We start from the raw sequence: 23,100 nt of genomic DNA on the forward strand, positions 1-23,100 counted from the left end.
GACGAAGGCTAAGTGTGCATCATCTAAACACATAAACCGGAGGGCGGGGGACGAGGGGGTGTGAGAGGCTAGGGAGCGTGCTTGGGAGGGCAGGTGCGGCTGGCAGTTGGGGAAGGCCTGCTCTGAGGAAGGCAGGGAGGAGGAGGCCTGGGCTGCTAAGCTGTGGTCTTTGCTGGGCGCTGTCCTTCCACCGTGGGGGCTGCCAGAGAGCTGGTTGGCTGGTCAGGAACTTTCTCGCTCTTGGGGCTGTGGGCCTTTAGGGCTGGTGCTGGTCTGAGGAGCCACCTGAGACCTTTAATGGGACAGTGGCTCCCGAGCCCTGAGTCGCAGTCCGTGGTCTCCATTCTGGGGCTCCTGGTCCTGTGGGGCTGCCTTTGCCATGCGGTGGCAGATGGCCCCAGAGCCCACTCGGGTTCATGCTGGCGCTGGAAGAGCAGGAGGAGCAGGCCGATCCGTAAGTCTGAGACAACGGCTTTCTGTGCCACCCTTGGCTGGGGGGGCGGGTGTCACTGAGATCTGTTGTTCCTCACATGAGGTTCAGGTACCCTCAGCAGTGACCAGAGCCACTTCCCACTGTGTGGGGCAAAGGCCAGCCCTGGATGGACAGTCACCCGGCCCCTCGGCTTTGTGTCTCGACCTTTGCCCCATCAGCTGTTGAAGGGCACATAACTAGTGGCTCCTTCAGTGGCCGAGGTTGAGACAGGTCCCCATGAAGCCCACGGAGGAGGTGAAGGTAGAGCCACGTGCTGCCACAGAGAGGAAGGGAGGGCCAAGGAGGGCATCCACGCACTGCCCTGAAACGGTGTCCATCGAGGATGTTCATTTGCGGGGAGAGGAGGAATTGCAACAAAAGTAGAAGGAAAAGTTCTGTGGGTGGAGGAACTCAGGCCTACTGTGGCCCTCGCTGTTTGCCTGGGCTGCACTCTCAGTCGCTTCCCTGTGGCCTTAGAGTGTGTGTGCGGCCCCTGATGGTGTGGCCCCAGGCACCTGCCAGGGCAGGTAGGTTCTGGGTGCCTGGTGAAGTGTGCTGTGCTCACACAGGCTCTGAGCAGGTGGCCTCAGGCTCCACTGCCCTCCTATCAACGTGGCGTCCCCGTGGCCTCACCCGGGTGTGAGTTCAGCCTCCTCAGATGAGAGCTCTGGGCCGTCGGGGAATCCCAGGGTCTGAGGGCTATTGATAGTCTGTTCTAGCAAGCTAAACGCTTTCTTCTTTTTTCCCTGTGCACTTTATTCTTTTGTTCTGGCTCAACACCATCTGGAAGGCTCCCTCTGAGCAGCTGACCGCTAGTAGTGTTAACTTGCAGTGTCAGTGTTTTGAGAACTTGCCCCCAGCCTTCTCCCCCTGTGGCAGGTGCCACTGGAGCCTGGCTGGAACTGGGCAGGTGTTTCTGGAACACCGCCTGGTTCCTCGGGCTCCTCCCCTGCACCCACCCCCCGCAGTTCTCTTGTCTGGCCTCGCTGCGTGTACCCCATCTGTCCACCTCACCCTGAGATGGTGAGGACACTGGGACCTGGGAGTCAGGAGCGCTTATCCCACAGACGCTGCTCCCTCTGCCACCGCTGCCTGGTGCGGTGTCTGGCTGGCTTCCCGCCTTTCCCAACCGCGCTTCTGGTCTGTCTTCACCGCCGTGTGCGGGTCTGCTTTGGCCACAGCTCCTTGTGCTTCTCGGCACGCTCTGCGTCTTCTCGGCCGGCCTGTGGTCCGCCATGCCCAGCCATCCTGGGACCTGGCTTCTTTGGCTCTCCGCCGCAGCCCCGCTTTGCTCCAGCGCTCGCACGGCCCCTCCCGGAGGAGATGCCTGCCGCTGAAGCTTCCTTGCCCCTCCCCAGAGGGAAGCTCCACAGGCCCACTTCCTCTTGCCAATTGGATTCCAGTCGGCCTCCTTGCTCGTTGATAACATCTGTCTCTTCTTTATCACTAGGTGATGGTAATGCCCGAAGGAGCAGAAACGGTGTCCAGGCCCAGCCCTGACTACCCCATGTTACCCACAATTCCACTCTCTGCCTTCTCTGACCCCAAGAAGACCAAACCGTCCCACGGCTCCAAGGTTAGTGAGGTGGAAGGCCCAGGCACGTGGGCGCACTGGGGCCCAGCGGCGGGTCCTGGGCTCAGGGCGCCCCCTCTGCAGAGCTGGACCTTCCGTCCCCGGACTCGCTCCCTTGGCATCCTCCTCTCGGAGCACAGCTGCTCCCCTTTGTCAGGAGGCTGGCCCTCCTGAACTGCACAGATGGCCAAGTTATCACAGGGCTTCCCCCGTTCCTCTTGAGGCCAGAGAGCTGGCCTCATTCTCCCTGCCACTGAGTCAGAGGACATAGGGCCAGAGCCCCAAGTGGCTGAGTGGTGGGGTTCGTGGACAGAGTGTGTCCACCACAGCCTCCTGAGCTGTAGCCAGGACACCACTCTGTCAGGGCCAGGCGCTCCCTCCCGTGGCTGCTCAGGCTTGGCCTCCTTGGACAGCAGCCCTGGGCAGCAGAGAGCACTGACTGGGGGAGGGCCAGGTGAAGCTACGTGTGCAAGCGAGCTCTTTCCCAGGGAGAAGCATCTCGCCGTCTCCTCTCAGCCCCAGTGGGCAGGGGGCACTCTGCCCTCTTGAGCCCCTTCTCTGAACTGTCCTGGAGTGGACTCCTTCTTGAGTGTGCATTCCGTCCCCTGAGGCCACCCCGCACAGCTCGGTTGCGGAGGCCAGGCTCCACCTGGCTCTCAGCACAGCTGCCCCTCATCCACCACCGACCCCACGAGTTTATCCACTCTTCATCTTGCAGTTTTCTTGCTTCACCCACCATTGGGTGTTGGAAGCCTGGGGCACGCTAGATGGGGCAGGTTGAGCTCTCAGCTGTCTTATATAGCCTTATGCTCATCAGCGGCCTTAGAGGAGGGCCACATCACCCAGGCAGGGTCTTTCTGCACTTTCCGCAAGGCCACCAGGTCTCTGAAATCCTCAGATTCATCTGACTTAAGCCCTCCAGACCTGCAAGGCCTGGGTCTTCATGCACAGGGTGTGGCTCCGGGCTCTTGCCCATACCGGCCTCCTGGGTCTGTCTTTCCCTAAACTTCATGGAGCTTACATGGAAGAACAATTCTTGCTAGGCCTCTTGGCAGCTTCTCTCTCAACCACCATGGTTTTTCGGAAGTCCATGCAAGATATAGAAAGAGTGGGAATTGCCATCTCTTCCGTACACATCACTTTCAAGTCACCTGAGAAATCCCCTCCCAGGTGGCAAGGACGCTCCAGTGGCTGGCAGAGCTGCAGCTGCTGAGACTGCTGCTGGCATCTCTTGCTGAGGTCTTTGAGAACCCTGGGTGGAGTATTTGCTAGGCCCAGAAGGCCTACGGGCACTGTGACCTTGGGGGTCCTTGTGAAAGTTTTCAGGCAGCACAGTCAGGTTCTGTGCCCATGGCTCTCCAGCAGACCCCTCTGCCTGCTGTCACAGTCCTGCCCTTGGAGTCACTGGCCTCTTCCCCCAGTGGAGGGCCTCCCTTTGGGCACTGGCTCTTTTCCCCAGATGGGCTCTCTGCTGCTGGGACCTGAGGAGTCTGGCTTGGCCGGGCTGCATGCTCCGGGCAGAAGGGCTTCGCCCATTACCACCCCCGGCCTGGGGCCTCTGTGGAGTTTGGCTCTTGCGGCCCTAGGTGGTGGTTTTGCCCCAGCTTGTGGACCCCCGGAGGGTTGCTTGGCAGGTAGGAATTGGAGCCTCCTAGGAGGGGAGCCTCCAGAAGGCTCACTCTGAAGGCGCCTATTCCTTTGGTCCCACAGCTCCCTGGCCTCATGTACCTGCAGCCTCAGGGCACTCTGCCCCTCCTTGTCTGGTGTCAGCCAGGTAGCCTAGTCGACCTTGCTCTAACACTTGATTCTCAGCCATTTGGGGTCATCAACAGCTTTGAGAACATGACTGCCGTGGTTCTTGCCCCTATGAATGTCTACGTGATGCTCAAAACTTAGTGTGTGACTTCAGAGAGCCACTGGTCTCAGATGCCTGCACAGGCCTCTGGGTGACCAGCCGCTGCTCTGAGGCTTCTGGTGGCCGTGCCTGGCCCACGGGAAGCTCTGCTGTCCCGGGCTGGGGACATCCGCGGATGTGCCCATCAGGTGTGCTCCATTCCACCTCTTGGGGCCAGGGCCGTGCGGCCCAGTTGGGCACATGGCCACTGCAGGAAGAGGCCAGAATTGCGTGAGGGTCTCTGTTTCTTGCCTCCCTCCTTGAGATGCAGCTTGCCTGGAAGTGGAACCCTCAGAGACGGGCCCCATTCCACATGCCAGCCCCCAAGATGCCCCTTTAGACAGGCTGCTGGGGGCTCGTGGTATGAGCACTCCTTCCAACTGCTGTGCCGACTTGAGACCAGGGCTCAGGGGCTGACTTCTCTCCAGGGAGGCGGCAGGAGCCCATGGCCATGTGGGGCCATCTCCAAACTTTGGCCCTGCTGTAGGTTGTGGATTTGCAAAAAGACAGGGGCTTGAGTAGATTGGAGGTGGTTGAGACTGTGCCATCTTTGCTGGGAGGGCTCTGCTGGACCCTCAGGGGGGCCTGAGAGCAGGAAGCAGAGGTGCAGCTGCTGGGCAGTCACCTGGCTCACGCATTCCCTTGGCACTTGGGATAAGCTGGTAGAATAGGGCTGCTTCAGGGGAGCCTCTATAGAAGGGTCCATCTTTGTCTGGCTGTGTTGGTTTCCTGGTGAGCTTTGATCTGGAGAGCATCTGGGCCCAGCCGTGCCCCTGTCCGACAGCACCCCTGGCTGTGATGATGCAGTGTTGGCGGGAAGGGGGCCCAGCAAGGTGTCAGACAGGGTTCCCACCTGCAGGGCTGCATGGCTGCGTGGGGGTGGGATGGGGTGGTGGCTGCCCTCCGATTGTGCTTCTGCTGTCCACCTGCCCGGCACCATCACTCAGTGAGGTAGGTGGTCTTGCCCCTGTTCAGAGGGAGCACAGGCGCACAGGGCTGTAGTCCCCAGCCCGACCTTCCTGGCGGCCTGGAGCAGGGCTTCTTGCTGCCTCTGTCCCCAGTGGGAGGGCCATGACCTGGCTCATCAACTCGAGTCTGGGCTCCACCCCCAGCCCTCTGAACTTCCAAGGTGGCGATTCAGGCATCATGCATGTTTTAGAAAAGCTGCCCAGGCAGCGTTAGTTCTGAGACATCTAGGAGCCCTTTATCCTGCACTGCGCCTAGGAAGCCAGCAGGCGCTCAATAAACGCTGACCGTGGAGCTCAAAGAGGGCCAGCCGGGCCAGAGCTGGGCTACCTGGGGTGGGGGTGAGGGTGACCTGGGGAGGCACCAGACTCTGGTGGGGCCAGAAGAGTGGGCCCGCCTGCTGGCGCCCCCAGCCCCCGTGCCACTGCAGCCTCCCATTCCCCTGGCCCGCGGGAAGCTGCCAGGCACTGGAGCGGGAGAGGGTCAGTGTGGCTTGCCTGTCTCATATCTGACTTACCGTGTACTCTTCTTGAATCCCTCAGGGGAATCTTAGCCTGCAGCCGCCCGGGACCTGCTGACACTTCCTAGTAGTTTAAAGGGACAGCTCCATTTAAAACTCTCACCTGCTGCCTTACTTTTTCGCTTTATGGAAGATTTTCTCTAGCTGAGTCTGAATCAGGTGGATTATACTTTGTAGGGGTCGGGGGAGGCGGAGCAGGGCGGCCCTGAGATGCCATTTGACCGTGTCCCCCTCCTGCCTGGCCTTTCAGGACGCCAGCAGGGAGAGCGGCAAGGCCTGCAAGGCCCACAAGACAGCAAAGGAGCACCGGGAGCGGCCACGCAAGGACTCGGAGAGCAGGGGCCCCTCCAAGGAGCCGGAGCGTGAGCAGGCCCGGAGTGCCAAGGATGCCACGCGGAAGCTGGGTGAGGGCCGGCCACCTAAGGAGGAGAAGGCCCCACCCCCCAAGGCCGCATTCAAGGAGCCCAAGATGGCCCTGAAGGAGACCAAACTGGAGAGCATGTCTCCCAAGGGCGGACCCCCGCCGCCACCCCCGCCCAAGTCTTCCAGCAAGCGGCCGGCTGCCGCTGACTCGCCCAAGCCCAGTGCCAAAAAGCAGAAGAAGAGCAGCTCCAAGGGGTCCAGGAGCGCCCCCAGCACCTCGCCCCGCACCTCGTCTTCCTCCTTCTCGGACAAAAAGCCGGCCAAGGACAAGGGCAGCTCCAAAGGGGAGAAGGTCAAGGCCGAGAGCGAGCCCAGGGAGATCAAAAAGCCTCCGGAGGTGGAGGAGTCCAACTCTGAGGACGAGGCCTCCTTCAAGACCGAGGTGAGGTGGCTCCTTCCCTGCCCTTCGCCCCTTTCCCACCCCACCCCCATCCTCCTCCTCTTGGCTGCGCTGAGCCGCCTGACAGCGACAGGGAGACTGGGGTGTGGGGCCCTGGGCTTCCTTCTGGGAAGCTTTGACAAAGCCTCTGTGCCTCGCCGAGCCTCAGCGCCCCCTTCTGTCGGGCGTGATGAAGCTGCCATGTGGGTATAGTGCTTGGGTGGAGGATGCTGGGAGAGCCTGATAACCGATGACCTAGGTTCAGAGCTCTCCTTGGGCAGCACCCTTGCATGGGCCGGGGTCTCATTGGCTGCATTGGGGTCAGGGTGAATGATTGTGTCCTCACCATCAACTCCCTCCCAAGACCACCGTGAGCTTAGGGGGTCAGGGACCTCTCTATCCACTCGTGGGGCAAACCTGTACTGTTTTCCTCCCGCTTTCTGTTCTGGGTACCAGGGACCCTGGGCTCCTGAGCAGCGCTTCCATGTGGCTCTGAAGGTCCCATCAGAGATGGCCTGAGCCACAAAGGAGCCAGACTGTCAAGTGGACAGCCAGACCATGCTGGGCCCTGGGTGGCCGTGTCATTGCTCAGTGCCGTGTTTGGCATCCAGTGGTCAGAGCATGGGGCCCTGGATGGATGGGTGGGGAAGCGATTGAGCCCCTCACTGTACCCCCACCCCGACTCTGGGGCCTGGTACGGCTCCCAGACTCTCACTCACTCTCAAAGGCAGACGCTTTGCTGCTCGAAGCTCCACTGGGACTTTGAAAGTGGTTCCTAGAGATGAAGCCCAAGGTATTTTGTGTCAGTAGCACCAATGTCATGAGTGTGTGGTTTCCAGGGCACCTTGTTGGAGGTGGCTGGGGGTGACAGTTCGGAAGACTCCTAGTGGTCCAGCCCATCTCAGCCACCCGCTCGGCTGCTGGGGTTCTTGGGGTGCTTACTGATGCCCTGTCTGGCATCCTCCTGTATCTGCTCAGACTCGACACTCCAGCCAGGTGCCCTTCTCTCCTTCCTGCCTCTGGTGCTTCCAGTGAGGCCTCTCTGTGGCCAAGACTGGTGTGCCTGCACTGGGAGGAGGTTCCCTGTCCCCCCACCCCTGCTCCCGATGGAGCTGAGTGTTGGCGCCCTGGCCCTGGGTGTCCATCCTGATATCCTGCTGTGATTGTCATGAGCACCTGAGATGCCATGTGGGCAGCTTCCCCCACCTGGGCACTGCTGATCGGAGTGGGCTGGCTGGATGTTGTGCATCTGTGGCCTCGGGCACCGTGGGCCACAAGCTGGAGTTGCTTGAGGAAGCCTGGGGTTTTCTCCTGGCTAAAGAGGCACATCCATGACATCTGCTCAGTGAGCCTTAGCCATTCAAGGTTCTGCAGCCATGAGACCCAGACATCAACAGGATGCCCTGGGGTCACAAGGGTTGCTGGACAGTGACTCTCAGAATTTCCTGACCCTGGGCCCTTGGCCAGGCATGAACGTCTACAATGGAGGAGGCGAGATGGCCTCCCCAGCCTCTTTTGATCGTCTCAGGTCATCCCACGCTGGAAGCCAAGTGGGCACCAGAAAGCTCTGACCACTGCGTGGAGTCTGAGTCTCCTCCTTCCTCTCCACCCTGAGGGGACAGGGCAGCACCTGGTCTGAGTCCCCAGGCTTGTCCCCCAGCTCCTCCGGCTGCCTTTCTCTGGTCTTGGCCGTGGGGATTCTGACAGTCGGTTCTTTTCAGTCATGGGCCCAGGAGTGTTGGGAGCACACAGCAGGCCCTCCGCCCTTGGATTTGTGTGGAGGGAAAAGGAACGAGCATGGCTGAGAAGGGCCAGCACTCCTCTGCCCTAGACCTTCTCAAGCCTGCTGGCCTAAGCCTGAGTGCTGGCAGTCCCACAGCAGGGAGAGTGTGTGCACAGGTGCCGGGCAAGACAGGCCTGCCAGCATCTCCCCAGCCCTGGAACTCTGTCCACATTCCCAGCCCTAGAGGGTGGAAGCACGACTGGCACCAGCCTCTGTGCTGGCAGCTGGTACATATCTGTGCTCAGCAGAGGCTAGCAAGCCTGCTCTTTTACAGATGGGGAAACTGAGGCTTAAAACCAGGGGCTGCCTTGCCATCTGGGGAGAAAGCCAAGGTCAGAACCAAGGCATCTGCATGCACGTGGGGCCGTGTGGCTCCAGGCCTAGCCAGGCCTGTTATCGGTGGTGGGAAGTCACACATTGGTCTGTGTGGTACCCCCACAGTGGATGGTAGTTGATGGCAATCTAGGCTGATTTGCCGGGGAGAGGTTCCCTAGGGAACACCACTGTCCCAGGTGAAGGTTTCAAGTCGGGGATGTTGGCAGGGGAGCATTGGGAGGGCCTGGAGCATGTCTGCTTAGGCTGCGGAAACCTTAGAGAAGAGAGCCCTTGAACTCTTGAACCCAGGCAGCCTGATTTTTGCTGGGTCTGCCCAGTACGGAGAGACCTGTGCCTTCCTGGGTCTCCTGGGGCTGGGGCTGTGGGCCACCAAGAGTTGCTGTCTGGAGCCCCAGCAGGTCAGTGGGTCCTCTCACGTTCCAGGTCGAGCTGGGTGCCCCCCGCCTGTCTCTCATCGCCTCTCTCTGGCTGCTCCCAGGTGCTCAAGCTGCTTAATGGCCCTAGACAGTCCCTAAAACCAGAGGGCTGGATGGTGTCTGGGCTGGACTCTGCCCTTCTGCCTGTGGAGCCAGGTCTGGCCCAGACCCAGGCCCTCAGCTTATTAGTCTGGGGCATGTACCTTTGCATAGTCTGTTGGTTTCTACTGAGGGGCAGGAGCAGATGCTGCTCTGTTCTGGCTCAGTGCCCAGACGCCCCCCCCAACTGCTGGCCTCTGAAGTGGGAGGTGCAGCCCAGGCATCTTACCCCTTGTCTCTAGGGCCTAGGGTCCTAGTTTTGGCTTTTACTGCCCCCTGGTGGCTGAGTCAGGAAGAGGTGGAGGAGAGGGATACGACCAGCTCTGGGTGCAGTGGGGCCAGGCGCAAATCTACCTGTCTTCAAGAACATGTGCACATGCTTCTCATCACCTCAGGGGCATCTGGTGACAGGGAGACAGCTTTTGTCATCACTCAGCCTCAGGATAGTCTGAGGAAATGAGGGGCAGAATGGGAAGCTGGGTTTGTGCACCCACCTTTCCTGTTCAGACCATCCACTGCAGCGCTGCAGCCCACACTGGGGTCGGTGGGGCTACTACCACGAGCACCACAGACGTGTTGCTCCTTCCCTGCAGCAAGAGCTTGCCTTGTCTCCATCTGCCTAAGCAGGCAGGAGATCAAGGGGCTGGAGGCTTATAGTTCCTCAGTGGGAAAAGAAAGATCATTGGTTCGATTTGAAAGCAAACAGGTAGCGTTTTGGGGTGGAGGTGGCACGGGGTCAGGGTCTCAGGAGCACAGGCCTTCAGCCAGGGTGCTGGGAGCTGGAGCCTCGGTGGCCTTTTGAGTACGTGTCTGTGGTGTCCCACCTGGCTCTCATCCTGCCACAGGGCTTTATTGTCCGCTCCTTTTCTTTGGACTGAAAGGTGATTGTTGTCTTCTCTCTCTGCCACCTGGCCCGCCTGCTGTGGGGTGAAGTCTGCCCAGTCCAGCCCGTCCAACTCCAGCTCCAGCTCCGACTCCAGTTCGGATTCAGATTTTGAGCCATCTCAGAACCACAGTCAAGGTTTGTGCAGAGAAAAGAAAGAGCCAGGGTTGGAGGGCACGGGGGCGGGGGGTGTTCTTGTGGAAAGGCCCACTGCTTTGGGAGCAGCCTCACAACCTCCCCTGGAGGCCAGTGGTATGTACTTACTGGGTTTATTATGGAACCAAGGGGTTCTTGAGGAATTGCTGGAAGCCAGTGGCTTGGTGAGGGCTTACCCATGCCTGAGTTTCAGCTGGAAAAGCCCGACAGCAGGGGAGAGTGGGGAGGCCTGGGCAGACCTTGCCTGAGGCTTTTATTCGGGATATGTTATTTGCCCAGACTGGGCCCCCCAAGATCTATGGGTGTGTGGAAGCCCAGGGAGTCTGTGTTAAAAGCCAACGAGCTTTGAGCTGTGCTTTGTGGATGTGGGGACGGGGCACTTTCTGACTTGGGCCCTGCCTGTGGCTGGACCCCTCCTCTCTAGCTCTTCCCAGATGGAGGCTCTCTGGCCAGTGCAGTGTCCTTTCCTCTGTCCCCCTGTCCCATCCCAGCGCATTTCTCTGCTCTGGGCTTGCTCCAGCCCAGGTCTGCAAAATACAAACAAAAGCCTGCAGTGCTACCTTTTGCCTCCAGGCCACCTGGGGTGCTTGTGGGGAGGCGAGGTGGCACCAGGCCCACTTGGCTGCCCAGAGTTGGGAGGGTGCCCCCAGCCTGTAGGTGGCTGAGGGCACATGGGGCCTAAGGGCCCAGCCGAGACCTGTCCATCCTCAAACTGGAAGCACTTCTGATGGACTGGATTGAGGATTCCTGCCTGGAGTCCTTTTTCCAGGGTGGGGAGCGCTGGAGGAGGCGAGCGTATTTGGGGAGCCGGCATAAAGACACACAGTCCCGAGGGGGCTGGGGGATGGGGTGCTCCAAGCCCACACTCTCTCTAAGGGTTCTTATCTACAGGGAAGGGAGGGGGAACCTGCCGTGAGCAGGATCACGTGACCAAGGTAATTGAGGGCTTTGTGTCCCTCTGTTGCCTTGGTAACAGGAATATAAACCAAGATGCCGTCTGTAGGGGACTGGAACTGAGTGTCTCTGGAGAAAGGGGAGGACGGTGGGTCGGGAGCAGGAGAAGGGGCTGCCAGGGGGCTGGGCAGGCCCCAGTAGGGGCCAGGCTGGTAGGCTGGGGGGTGGTGTGCTGTGCCCCACGGCTCCGGCTCCCTTACCCTCCCTGACCAGGGCTGGTTCGTCCTGCCTCCAGGCAGAGCTCTAATCCCAGCCGAGCAGAGGAGGGCTGCTCCTTCCCTTTGCAATGGAGGGGCCCTGCAGTCCTGTGTCAGCCCAGGGCCCAGAGGCCTGCGAGCAGGGCCAGGAAGGTAGGGGTGTGGGGAGCCAGGGGTCCCTTAAGGAAGTTGCTGCAGGCGCAGTGCTTGGAGATGGACAGCAAGCCCCACCTGGCCAGAGGGACCTTCGAGGTGGGTCTGCATGGGTGCGTTTCGGGGGTCGTGGTATCAGGAAGCCCATATGGCCCTGGGGGTGGAGAGACCTCTGGGGCACGGGCCTGAGCCCCCTTCTCTCCTTGTCTGTCCCTCCCCACCTCCAAGGACCCCTTCGTTCCATGGTGGAGGGCCTGCAATCGGAGGAATCTGATGAGGACGACTCTTCATCAGGCGAGGAAGCTGCTGGCAAGACGAACGCAGCGAGGGACTCCAGGTGCCTGGGCTGGTGGGAGAGTGGGCGGATGGGGGGAGCCGGGGGGGCTCTGCCTGGCCCTGCTGTGATGGGGGCTCTGAGAGGAGGGCCGGGGCAGGTGTCCCCAGGTGAGGCAGAGGGAGCCTCCAAGCCTACTGGGCAACGCCCTACCTGGGTATTGAAGTGAGAGGCGGGGGCCTCAGGTGGCATCTTTCCTCCCATGGCCACCTGGTGAGAAGGGGGTGAAGGTAGCGCCAGGACCAGCCCTGGTCCCAGGCGTATGAGGCAGCAGGGCATGCTTTCTCTGCTCTTGGGCCAGGGGTCCTTGCTCACATGTGACATGGGGCGAGGACAGACTGAGAACTATCCTTGGACTGTAGACACCACATTTGCGAGCAGCTTTGAACACCCACTGGCCTAGGGCAGTTGACATGTGGCCTTCCCCCAGAGTTGGTTGAGCTTAGGATGCTTCCAAGCCTTTGGAGTGAGCCTGCCTCCAGGATGGGTCTGCGTCCTCAGCCCCCACCCTAGAGCACATGCCACCTGGGCGCCAGGTCTGCGGAACAGGCAGATCAGGGTTCAGCCGCCTGATCTGGGTCCGGCCCCTGCCCCCTCCTGGCCTCAACAGCCCTTTTTAAGGGTGGGTCCCTGTGTCAGCACCTGGCGGGCAGGGAGGCCGAGCAGGTGCTTGTGGTGGTTTTGTGTTGCTATTGCTGATGGCTGGGGCTGGGAGATGGCCTAGGAGCTGCACCCAAGCCAGCGCTCTGTGGGCACCAGGGCTGGAGTGAGGGGCAGGATGACTCTTCCAGGACAGGACTAAGGGCAGCAGCTCCAGCCTGTGGGGCTGGTGACCTTGAGCATGGATCCTACTGGTCTTTGAGAGTGGATCCTCAAAGGCAGGAGCTAAGGGGCCAGTGACTGGTGTGCTGCTCTCGAGGGGAGTGGCTGCACATTGCGTTGGGGGCTGCAAATCAGAAGGCCTTAAGCTCCCATTCTAGGGGTGGACATGGGTGGGGGGTGGGGGTGGGGCACCTGGGAGCCATGTCCCTTGTCAGGGAAGGGGCGACAGACACAGGCCCTGACTGATGCCCAGCTGCTCTCAGCAAGGAGGCCCAGGCTTCGCCATTGCCCCCAGCTGCCGCCCAGTAGACGCAGGGCTGTCAGGCCACTCCTGGGCCCCGCTGACTGGTAGTGTCACTTGGGCAACAGGGAGACAAACTGGCTACCTTTGCCCTGATGCTGTGCAGCTGAGAGGCCGGGGAAGAACAGAGGGCCTAGAGCAAAGGAAATGGCTAACCCCGGCCTGAGCCTGTGGCCGTCATGCTCCCTGGCACTGCCACTGTGGTAAAAGCCGTTTCAGGCAAGAGAGAGAGGTGGTGGCAGCAGGCAGGATTTATCTTGTCATGGTGCAGTGACAGGTCTCGGGCTTCCCCTTTGTGAGCGGAGCCCAGAATGTCCCCAAGGGACCAGGGATCCCAGAAGGGTACTCTGCTTGAGGGTAGCACTGGAGAGGAGCTCTCTCTGCACTGCCCAGCTGGGCCGTGAGAGATTCTGGAACAGCAAAAGGAATGGGCTACCACTTGCTGTGGACCAGAGGAGAGGCTTTCAGGTTCCAGCTAGCTGGGCGTTGAATGTGGAACAGCCACGCCCTTCCCTCCATGAGGCTTGTGGCCATGTGGCCTCCCCGTGCACTCTCAATCCAGCCTGGGCCCTGCCCCAGGAGCCCAGAGTAGAGCCACCACCAGATACACCCTGGTCAGGTTCTGGCCCCACCCAGGCAAACGTGGATGTCACATGGAAGCCTGCATCCCTCCTGTGGCATGGGGCTCAGGTGGAAGGCCGAGCTGCTCCATTCGCACACTAGGTGTGGAACCTGTGAGCCCGACTAGCTTGCCTGGCCACCCGCCCAGCTTCTGGCCCAGGGACCACACCAGGGCTGGAGAGAAGAGCCCGTGTGCTGATCCGTGGGCTCTTTCCTTTTTTTTCTTTTTTTCTTTGAAGTTGGCAGTGGATGCCCAGAGCAGGGTGAGGTGGGTCTCCTGAGCTTTACAGGGGCACTGCATGCTCCTGGCCCTGGGGGCCAGATCTGTCCAGAGCCCAGTGTGGTATTTTCTGGGTGGGGTTACCTTCCTGTAGCCGAGGGTGGCAGAGGTCTGACAGGGTGTTGTGTCCATGCTCAGATTGAGCTTCAGTGACAGCGAGAGTGACAATAGCGCAGACTCCTGCCTGCCCAGCCGGGAGCCCCCTCCTCCCAAGAAGCCGCCCCCACCCCACAGCAAGGTAACTGCCCAGCTGAGCCCAGCCCCAAAGAGGTGGGGCTGGGGACTGGGCCTGGGGTTCTCCAAGGGCCTGAGGCCGAGGGTGGTGGGTGCAGAGGGACGATGGTTCACCCCCAGGCCCCAGATGGGCTGCCCTTGGAGTCGGGTGAGGGTCCAAGGAGGGAGGATGGGTGGGCCTGGGGCCCAGAGAAGACAAGTGCTCACATATATCCCACTTCACCCTGCAGGCGTCAGGCCGCCGGAGCCCAGAGCCCTGTAGCAAGCCTGAGAAGATCCTCAAGAGGGGTGCCTATGACAAGGTGGGGGGCGGTGGTGGCATGTGCAACAAGGTGGGGGTTGGTGGGGGGAAGCTGCCTGAAGATGATGTGGGTATGACCACAGGTTGGGGTGGGGGGTGGGGGGTGCGTGTCCTGGAGGGCAGGGTGACCTTCTGAACGGGCCTCTGCCACCCAGGCCTACACGGACGAGCTGGTGGAGCTGCACCGGCGGCTGATGGCGCTGCGGGAGCGTAACGTGCTGCAGCAGGTACTGGACAAGCCCTCCCCGACACAGCATCTCAGAGGAGTCCCGGGTGGGGTGCCCCTGCGGCCCAGGGGCTGCTGGACCCTGTTGGGTTGCCCCAAGGAGCCACCCCCTCTTTCTCAAGATGCCCTGTTCCCTTAAGCCACTCTGTCACCACCTTTCAGATTGTGAACCTGATCGAGGAAACTGGTCACTTCAATGTCACCAACACCACCTTTGACTTCGATCTCTTCTCCTTGGACGAGACCACCGTGCGCAAGCTGCAGAGCTACCTGGAGGCCGTGGCCACATGACCCTGGGCCGGGTGCCAGGCCCTGTCCCCAGGGTCCTGGGAGGCCATGACCGGGCCCTGCCTTCCTTCCTCTCTCGACTTGCCTGCCCGCAGCACTGCCTTAGTGACCGCCCTGCCCTCGGCCCACATGGCCAGCTGCACTTTCCTCGTTGGGAGCCCCAGGGCCGAGGGGGGCCAGGCCTGCACCACTGCACCACTCTCAGGGGCCGTCACCTGGGCCCCTCTGGGAAAGCAGCTTGAGTTGAAGGCAGCGCCAGGCCTCACTCCTGAAGGGGAAGAAATGTGCCCTGCAGTGGGGGCCTCGATTCATAGTGGGGGCCTCGATTCATAGTGGGGCATGGGGCATAGCTCCACTGCTGCGGTCCCTCTGAGCAGCTGGGGCACTGCCTCCAGCCTCCGCAAACGGTTCAGAACACACCCTCTGCACCCCAGGACCTCCGAGGGCTCCCACCGCATTGGGGCAGCCCGGCTCATCCTCTGTGTGAGCCAGATGCAGTCCCTCGTTGGCTCTCACTGTGCTGGGGCTCTGTGCTGTATAGTTGTCTCTATTATATATATATGTATGCACTGTAGGTACCAGAGCGGTTTCCGGGTGTGCGTTTCCGTGGCAGCAGAGCACGTGGGGGGTGGGGGTGGGTGTCAGATGGGACTTTTAGGTTAAGATGTCTCCACTGGTCTTGTCGGGCTGAAGGCAAGCTGGAGCGCCAGCTGGCCCTCTCTGGGTGCCGGGAGGAATCCTCCCTCAGTGGTTCCAAGGACACCGCCTCGCCCAGGCCGGAGAGCACTACAACAGGGCAGCAGGTGCTCACTGCCCAGGGTCTGTGTTCCCGGCCGCCTGGTCAGACTGGCGCTGTCCCCAGGAGTAGCCTGCCCGGGCCCCAGCCAGCCGCGGGCCGTGACTGTGTTGGCGCCCTGGGATCGCCCTCCTCCTCCTTCCATAGGATCCTCTTCCTTCTGTTGACTGAATCTTTGAACTTTGAAAAACAATGAGCTTTTGCCAAATAAGACGGGATAGTTTGTGGAGTCTTTTGAGGAGCATCAGGACTCAGAGCCAGCCCGTCGTGCCTGGGCCCGGCCAGTGGCGGGCCCTCCCACCCCTGCGATTCACACCAGTCCAGGGCTGGAGACCCGACTCCTCGCACGCCTGAAACTCTCCAAGGGCCAAGCCAGCTCCTCCTCCCGGCCAGAACACCCTCGAGGGGTCAGCCCACCTTGTGTGGGGCTCCTGGGGGCTGGGTGTCTGTTTGCTCCGCCTGTGTTCCCCCAGACCTCTACTCAAGGCTCCTTGTCCCCATTGGCTCTGGGAGAGGAGGTCAGGGCTGGAGCCGGGCTCATCTTCTCACCCCAGTTTGTGAGTTCCCGCATGGGGCACGCCCAGCTCCCCTCCCCTGTGGTCCCTGACTCCTGGCCCTGCTCCAATTCCGTCTGTCAGGCAGACGCCGAACACTCCCTTGGGAATCCTGCCTCCAAGGCCTCCCCAAACGCCAGCCGTCCTGGGAAGATCCCGGGACTCTGGGAAGGCCAGAACTTTCAGAGGAAACAGCCGTGACTCCTCGCCATCTGCTCTGATTCTCTCCTGACCCCACTGCCTTGAGGTATTAGGAAGAGGGCAGGCCTGTGTGGCAGGCTCTGTGCTGCCACCAGCCCCTTCCCCAGGCAGTTCAACAATACTCCAAAGTGGGGCACTTTCTTCTCTGGAAACTAAGACATTGGACAGAAAGGACTGGCTTAGGGGCAGCAGCTGCCTGGTCCTCTATGCACAGAGGCCACCAGGGGTCACGGGCAGGCGCCTCAGCCCAAGGGCGCTAGTCTTTCTCCTTCCAGGATCTCCTGGGAAGGGCTGCAGGCCCTCCTGACTTGGTGACTCAGGCAGCCCTCTGCTCAGGAGCCAGGCTTGCCCCCAGAGACAGCTAGAGGAAGGCCGGGCTCGCGGGCCTGCCCTTGGCTGCAGCAAGTATCTGGCCCTTCCTGCTGTTTCCAGGGCCTCTGGAAGCACCGACCCATTTCTGTTACCTCTTCTGGCCAGAAAGCCCCAGCATTGTCCTCCGAAGCTACTCTGGGCTCAGTGCTGGCCCTGTGACCACCTGATGGACATGCCAGGCAGCCAGGGCCCCAACCATGGCATTTCCAGCTGCTCCCCCAACCCACACACAGCTGCCTGGCAGCTGGGCCCACTGGGGCTCTGGGGACACTTCCATAGGAAGGGGCCAGCACTTTGTGACTGCCGTGTCTTTAGTGTTAAGCCCCCTGCCCCCAGTGCAAATCCCTGTGTTTTGCTATCTCCTGAACAAAATGTAAACCGACGCCTGAAAGCAAGAGGTATCGAATACCTTTCTTACCCATAAGGGTTTTCTACAAAGAATGTGTCTCACTAGGAACTGGGATACTCATTGGCCAAGACCAACTCCTGGATAAAAGGAATAAAGGAGAATCGTGTTTGTAATAAGTTACAGGATTGTTTCTGTCCTGGATTTTAAACTTTTTGTTAAATTGTGAAATTATGGAGGAGTTTTATAGAAAAAAAAGTGAAATAAAGTCAGATGGGAAAGCAGACCTATGTGTAGAGCTTCATGCATCTCCTTGGTTCTCCCTTTGTGGAGTTGATGGGTGGAGGCATAAAGTAGCATGAGCACCTTGTCTCCTCTCCCTGTCCCAGTGCTTCCAGATCAATGATCAAGAAGAAGGGAGAGGGTTGGACCAAGCTTACTGGGCATGAGGAGTGGGGACAGGGAGTGTGAGCAAGGTTGGCATCCTGGAGGAATAGAGATGGCACCACCAGAAACCCAAGAGGTGCAGGATGGTGGGGAATTCAGTATCTGGGCATGCTTTTGATGGTGTATTCCTTCTTGCAAGCAGGCAGCAAGTTCTGGGTTGAAAAGCAAGCTTGACTTCACAATATGGATGAATGGGGTGGGGTGTGGGGGCACGGATGGGTGGGTAGATGTAGGGATGATAGCCAGATAGAAAATGTGGGCAGGAGTTCTTGTGGCTCAGCAATAACGAACCCAACTAGACTTCATGAGGATGCGACTTTGATCACTGGCCTCACTCAGTGGGTTAAGGTTCTGGCATTGCCATGAGCTGTGGTGTAGGTCACAGAGGTGGCTCGGATCCCACGTTGCTGTAGGCCGCAGCTGTGGCTCCAATTGGACCTCAAGCCTGGGAACTTCCGCATGCTGTGGATGTGGCCCTAAAGAGGAAAAAAAAAAAAAAAAAGAAATGTGGGCAAAGACATCCTTTGCCAGGGACCAGGGTGCTTGTCTGCCACTTTGTCCATGGTGAGTTTTGGACTTGGTTTGGCAGAACTGAGTGAATCCCAAGGAGACAGCTCTCCCAACCTTGTCTAAGCAGTCTAGTCCACTCTGTGGGCTCCAGCCCCAGCAGAGGAGCAGAAGTTCCATTCCTGAGTGGTCAGCATCACAGGCCAATACCCTCTGGCCACTCTGCCCGCCACAGCTGCAGCTAATTAAAGCCACTTGGGGAGAGAACTGGCCATGCTGGGGTACTCTGGAGCATTTCTTCCTTCTCGTTAGTAGCCGGGATTTGCATTTCCTGACGTCAGGGCCGTGGCCTCCCTGCCCTGATCCTAGCAGAGTAAGACTCTGCAGGCCTCTGGGGACAGTTTCTCATGTGAGCTCCTAATGACGGACACAGAGTGAGAGAGGGTTAAGAGTGGTTCCCACGGCTCCCAGACCCCAAAACACAGTGAAGGAGGACTTGTGTGTAAAAATAAAATAGGGCTCACTATGGGCCAGGCACTGGCTGGAGAGTGGCCTCATAGATTTCCATAAACACTCAGTGAGGGTAGGTACTGCCATCAGTATCCTCACTGACAGATAAAAGTCTCCAAGGGTTGTCCCTCCTATGATACAGCGAGTGGGCACATTCCTGAGACTCAAGCCCAGGTATGTGTTAATTTTGTTGCTTACAGTCAATAGTTCTGTGTATTTATCCCCATAATCGCCTCTCGGGCTGCTTTTCTGTGTTTCCATCAGGAATCATTTTCCTTAAACCTGAAGAATTCTTACTAGCATTTCATCTAGTGCAACAAGGAACTCCCTCAGCTTTTTCCATCTATCAACGTCTTTGTTTCATCTTTATTCTGTAAGGATATTTTTTTTAATGATTTTTATTTCTTCAATTATGGTTGGTTTACAGTGTTCTGTCAATTTTCTACTGTACAGCAAAGTGACACACTCATACATATGTATACATTCTTTTTCTCACATTATCCTCCATCATATTCCATCACAAGTGACTAGATATAGTTCCCTGTGCTACACAGCAAGTAAGGATATTTTTGCTGGGTATGTTTTTGCTAGATTGTCTGGTATGTTCTTTCCCCAATTTCAACTTGTTGCTCCTTTGTCTTTTCAACTTGTTTCCATTGTTTCTGTGAAGTCAGCTATTCAGTCTCAATGTTGCCCTGTTGGGAACCATGTGACTTTCATCTCTGGTGCCTTTTAAGATTTTTTCTTTGTCTTTTAGTTGGAAACAGTGTCATACATTTTAGTGATTTGTTTATTTAATCAAGATGACGTCTGTGTCCCTTTTAAGTGTTTTGGCCTTTAGGTTTTTTTTTTTAATCTTTTTTTTCCCCTCAAATGTTGAATTTATATTTTGGCGATGCAGGCACAAGAAAAGTCTGAAGTTTCCAAGGGCAAGTGCACAGTGAGCAGCAATCCTCATTCCTGCTGCTTTTCCTTCTCCACTTTCTTATATATCTCTGGAGAGCCATCTGTACACAAGACTCATACTTCCTTTATGAGTGGTGGCCTACATGCATCCTTTTTTCTTAATATATCTTGGAGTTCATTCCAAATTAACATGTTATATAAACGTGCCATAATTTACATAACTAGTCCTGCTGGTGGGCATTTATTTTCCTTGTTTATTTCCATGACCACACAGCTACACACGTGAAGATGTGTGCCTGCTTCTATGATAACAGCTTTGGCAGTAGACATGCCCATTTTCTACCAAGTTTCTTGATGTTTGTGTCTATGTGCTTGTGTATGTGTGTGTTGTGTTTTTTGTTTTTGTTTTTTTGTTTTTTTGTTTTTTTTGCTTTGCTTTTTAGGGCCACACCCGCAGCATGTGGTGGTTCCCAGGCTAGGGTTCCAATCAGAGCTACAGCCACCAGCCTGAGCTACAGCCACCAGCCTAAGCCACAGCCACAGCAATGCCAGATCTGAGCCGAGTCTGCAACCTACACCACAGCTCACAGCAACGCCAGATCCTTAACCCACTGAGTGAGGCCAGGGATTGAACCCACAAACTCATATTTCCTAGTCAGATTCACTTCTGCTATGCCATTACGGGAACTCCAGTGTGTGTTTATTTTTAGGAGCTCCTTATGGAATATGAGATGTAGACCTCTGCAATGTATTGTATTCCTCCAGTTTGCCTATAGGTTTTCTTCATGGCATTTCCCATCATGTTGAAGTCTTTTCTTTCCATGGCTTTTGGGTTTTTATTTAAGTTCTCTCATGGTTTTTTCCTCTCTCCCCTTTTTCTTTCTCACCTTTCAATTTGTTCTGTCTGGGGTTTGTTTGCTGTGGGGTAGGTCCCTTGATACATTACTCAATGCCTGCATGTATTTGTGTCTGTTCCTCCCTGGCTTTTCTCTTCTTCTAGTTATGCCCCATCACCAAGCTTTTAGTTACTGCTGCTTTGTAGTTTATTTAACACCAGGTAGGTTTAGCCCCCTTCATCAATATTCTTTTTAAATAAATTTCCCAGGTATTCTTGCATGTTTTCTTTTCCATGTAACCTAATCAGCTTATGTTTTGGAATATTTTTCTTAACCTTACTCTGAAGTTTCATGTTAACATTTTTTTGGTTTGGTTTTGTTTTTGGGACCACACCTGTGGCATATGGAAGTTCCCAGACGAGGGGTTGAATTGGAGCTGCAGCTTCCAGCCTGCACCACAGCCACAGCAATGCCAGATCTGAGCAGCGTCTGTGACCTACACCACAGCTTATGGCAACACCTGATCCTTAACCCATTGAGCAAGGCTAGAGATCTAACCCGAATCCTCATGGATACTAGTCAGGTTCATTTCCACACAGCCATAATGGGAACTCCTCATGTTAACATTCTGTTTTTAATTCTAATTTTTTAAAATGTATTCCAGGTAGCATTTGGTGGGCTCCAGGAGAATTCTCAGCCATTATGTCTTCAGATGTTGCTCCTCTGTTCTCATTCTGGACCTTCTATGACATAGATTGGAACCTCCAGGACTATTCACCTTTCAGATCTCTAACCAGGTCCCATTATGTTTATGTTACACCTTTTGTAATTATGGTACGGTTCTTGGATATTCTCCTCCTTCCTTTCTACCTTCCTTTTCCTCTCTCCCTCCCTCCCTACTTGCTCATTCTTTCGTCCTCTTCACTTTTCTAGTTTGGAAAGTTTCTGTTGACATATCTTCAACTCCCTGATTATTTCCTCAACTGTGTCCAAAGACCCTCAAAGGCGTTCTTTGTTTCCATTATGGTTCTTCAATTCTAGACTTTCGTTTTGATTTCTCTTAGAGTTTCCATTGCTCTGCTTGTATGACTCATCTGTTCTTGGATGGTGTCCAGTAAGTGTCCATAGCATATTAATCATGCTAGTCACAGTTTTGTTAAGTTTACAGACTGACAACTTCAAAATCCCTGCCGCATTGGAGTTTGGTTCCAACTCTTGCCCTGTCTCTTCAGACTGTTTTTTGCCTTTTAGCATGTCTTAAAATTTTTTGTTGAAAGCTGGGCATGTTATACCCAGTAAAAGGTAAAAGGAACTGAGCTGAACAGACCTTTAGGATGGGGGTTCATGTTCCTCTGACTGGGAGTTAGGCTGTATTCACTGTTTGCTGTAGCTAGAGGTGTCCTTGTTTTTGTCTCTCCTGTCATCATGGGTGTTCCTAGTGATTCCTTTTAAAATAGGGTCTGAGGAATTCCCGTTGTGGCTCAGTGGTAACAAATCCAACTAGTATCCGTGAAGATATAGCTTCCATACCTGGCCTCGTTCAGTGTGTTAAGGATCTGGTGTTGCTGTGGCTGTGGTGTAGGGCGGCAGCTACAGCTCTGATTTGATCCCTAGCCTGGGAACTTCCATATGCCGCAGGTGTAGCCCTAAAATGACATACATACATACATACATAAAATAGGGTCTGAGCCTTGCAATCCTTTCATCTATAATCCCCTGTTATTATACAGGAGCCCTACTAACATGGTGGCAAAATATGAAAATATGAGAAAGGGGAAGCATTCTGTAGTCTTTGCCTTTTTTTTTTTTTTTTTTTTTTGATATCTTTAGGTGGGAGGAAGTCCAGAGAGGACTGAAGTTGGGTTTTCCCCCAGGTCAGTTCAGTGCTGATAAAACCCACTTTGGTCAGGTTCTGTTGAAAGAGTTTCTCTTGAGGGCAGGCCTTGGTTAAGGAGAAAAGAGTGCTCTGAGATATTTCAGAACAGTTGCTTTCCCCCTCCTTCAGGAAGCCCCAGAGAACCTGGAAGTAAAACTCATGAATGTGCCCCCCCCCCCCCGCCCCCAGCCAGGTCTCCAGGTGTCCTGACCCCTCAAGCTAGTCCATGCTGTCTCCAGCAGTGAGTCGGCAACCCCGGCCAGACACCGCCTCCATCAGTGGTTTCTGCTCCAGGTGAGCTAAGTGTCTCTGTATCCACCCCTCTCCTGTTTTTAGGGTAATGGGTTACTCTGTGACCTCAACTCACTGACAGATCCAAGAAGAGTCATCGAGTCTCAGGTTTTCAGCATTCTTGTTTTGAGAACAGAAATGATGGCCTCCAAGTCCTTTGCTCATCAGATGCATACGGCTCCAATCAACTCCCTGTGTTTATTTCTTGGATACAATTTCCTAGTCCTTCTCCAAGGAAATAGCTCTACTTCCCTGGCTGTCAGTTCTTCTCCACACAGCCTCTGGTGTTGGCCTCCCCTGATGTTTTATGTTTGTGAGCATGGTTCATGAAGGAGAGTTCCCTTGAGTGTGTCCTGGACAGTGATGGCCTTGTCGGCCCTGCTCTGAGCCTTGCTTTCAGTGGTGTCCCTCATCTAAGCCAGAGGCCCTGCCGTGCAGCATGATCACTCCTGCCAGGCAATTCTTATATTTTTTCCATAGGTCAGGTGCAGGGTGGCATTTTTTTTTCCTTTTTTTTTTTTGTCTTTTGAGGGCCACACCTGAGGCACATGGAGGTTTCCAGGCTAGGGGTCAAATCGGAGCTATAGTCGCAGGCCTACACCAGAGCCACAACAACGCCAGAGCCAAGCTGCATCTGTGATCTACACCATAGCTCATGGCAACGCCGGATCCTTAACCCACTGACCAAGGCCAGGGATCAAATCTACAACCTCGTTGTTCCTAGTCAGATTCATTTCCGCTGCACCACCACAGGAAGTCTTTTTTTTTTTTTTTTCTTTTTGGCTTCTCGCAGCATATGGAGTTCACCGACCAGGGATCAGATCTGAGCCACAGTTGTGACCTAAGC

At 56.5% G+C, this 23,100-nt stretch overlaps 1 protein-coding gene across 2 annotated transcripts in view; it reads left to right on the plus strand.

The window, feature by feature from the left end:
- Window positions 1-17,166, plus strand: part of MLLT1 (MLLT1 super elongation complex subunit) — a 66,704-nt gene extending 49,538 nt beyond the window's left edge. The window contains exons 5-12 of one of the 2 annotated variants that reach the window (XM_047777359.1): window positions 1,923-2,048; window positions 5,676-6,230; window positions 9,795-9,882; window positions 11,433-11,541; window positions 13,701-13,800; window positions 14,027-14,098; window positions 14,253-14,324; window positions 14,486-17,166. In XM_047777359.1, coding sequence (XP_047633315.1) covers window positions 1,923-2,048; window positions 5,676-6,230; window positions 9,795-9,882; window positions 11,433-11,541; window positions 13,701-13,800; window positions 14,027-14,098; window positions 14,253-14,324; window positions 14,486-14,614 — 1,251 coding nt within the window. In that variant the 3' untranslated portion in view covers window positions 14,615-17,166. The remainder of the gene's footprint in view (window positions 1-1,922; window positions 2,049-5,675; window positions 6,231-9,794; window positions 9,883-11,432; window positions 11,542-13,700; window positions 13,801-14,026; window positions 14,099-14,252; window positions 14,325-14,485) is intronic. The other variant, XM_047777360.1, reaches the window with a different exon arrangement.
- Window positions 17,167-23,100: the final 5,934 nt, after the last annotated feature.

This window comes from Phacochoerus africanus, chromosome 4 (assembly GCF_016906955.1).
Source record: "Phacochoerus africanus isolate WHEZ1 chromosome 4, ROS_Pafr_v1, whole genome shotgun sequence".
Classification (NCBI taxonomy): Eukaryota; Metazoa; Chordata; class Mammalia; order Artiodactyla; family Suidae; genus Phacochoerus; species Phacochoerus africanus.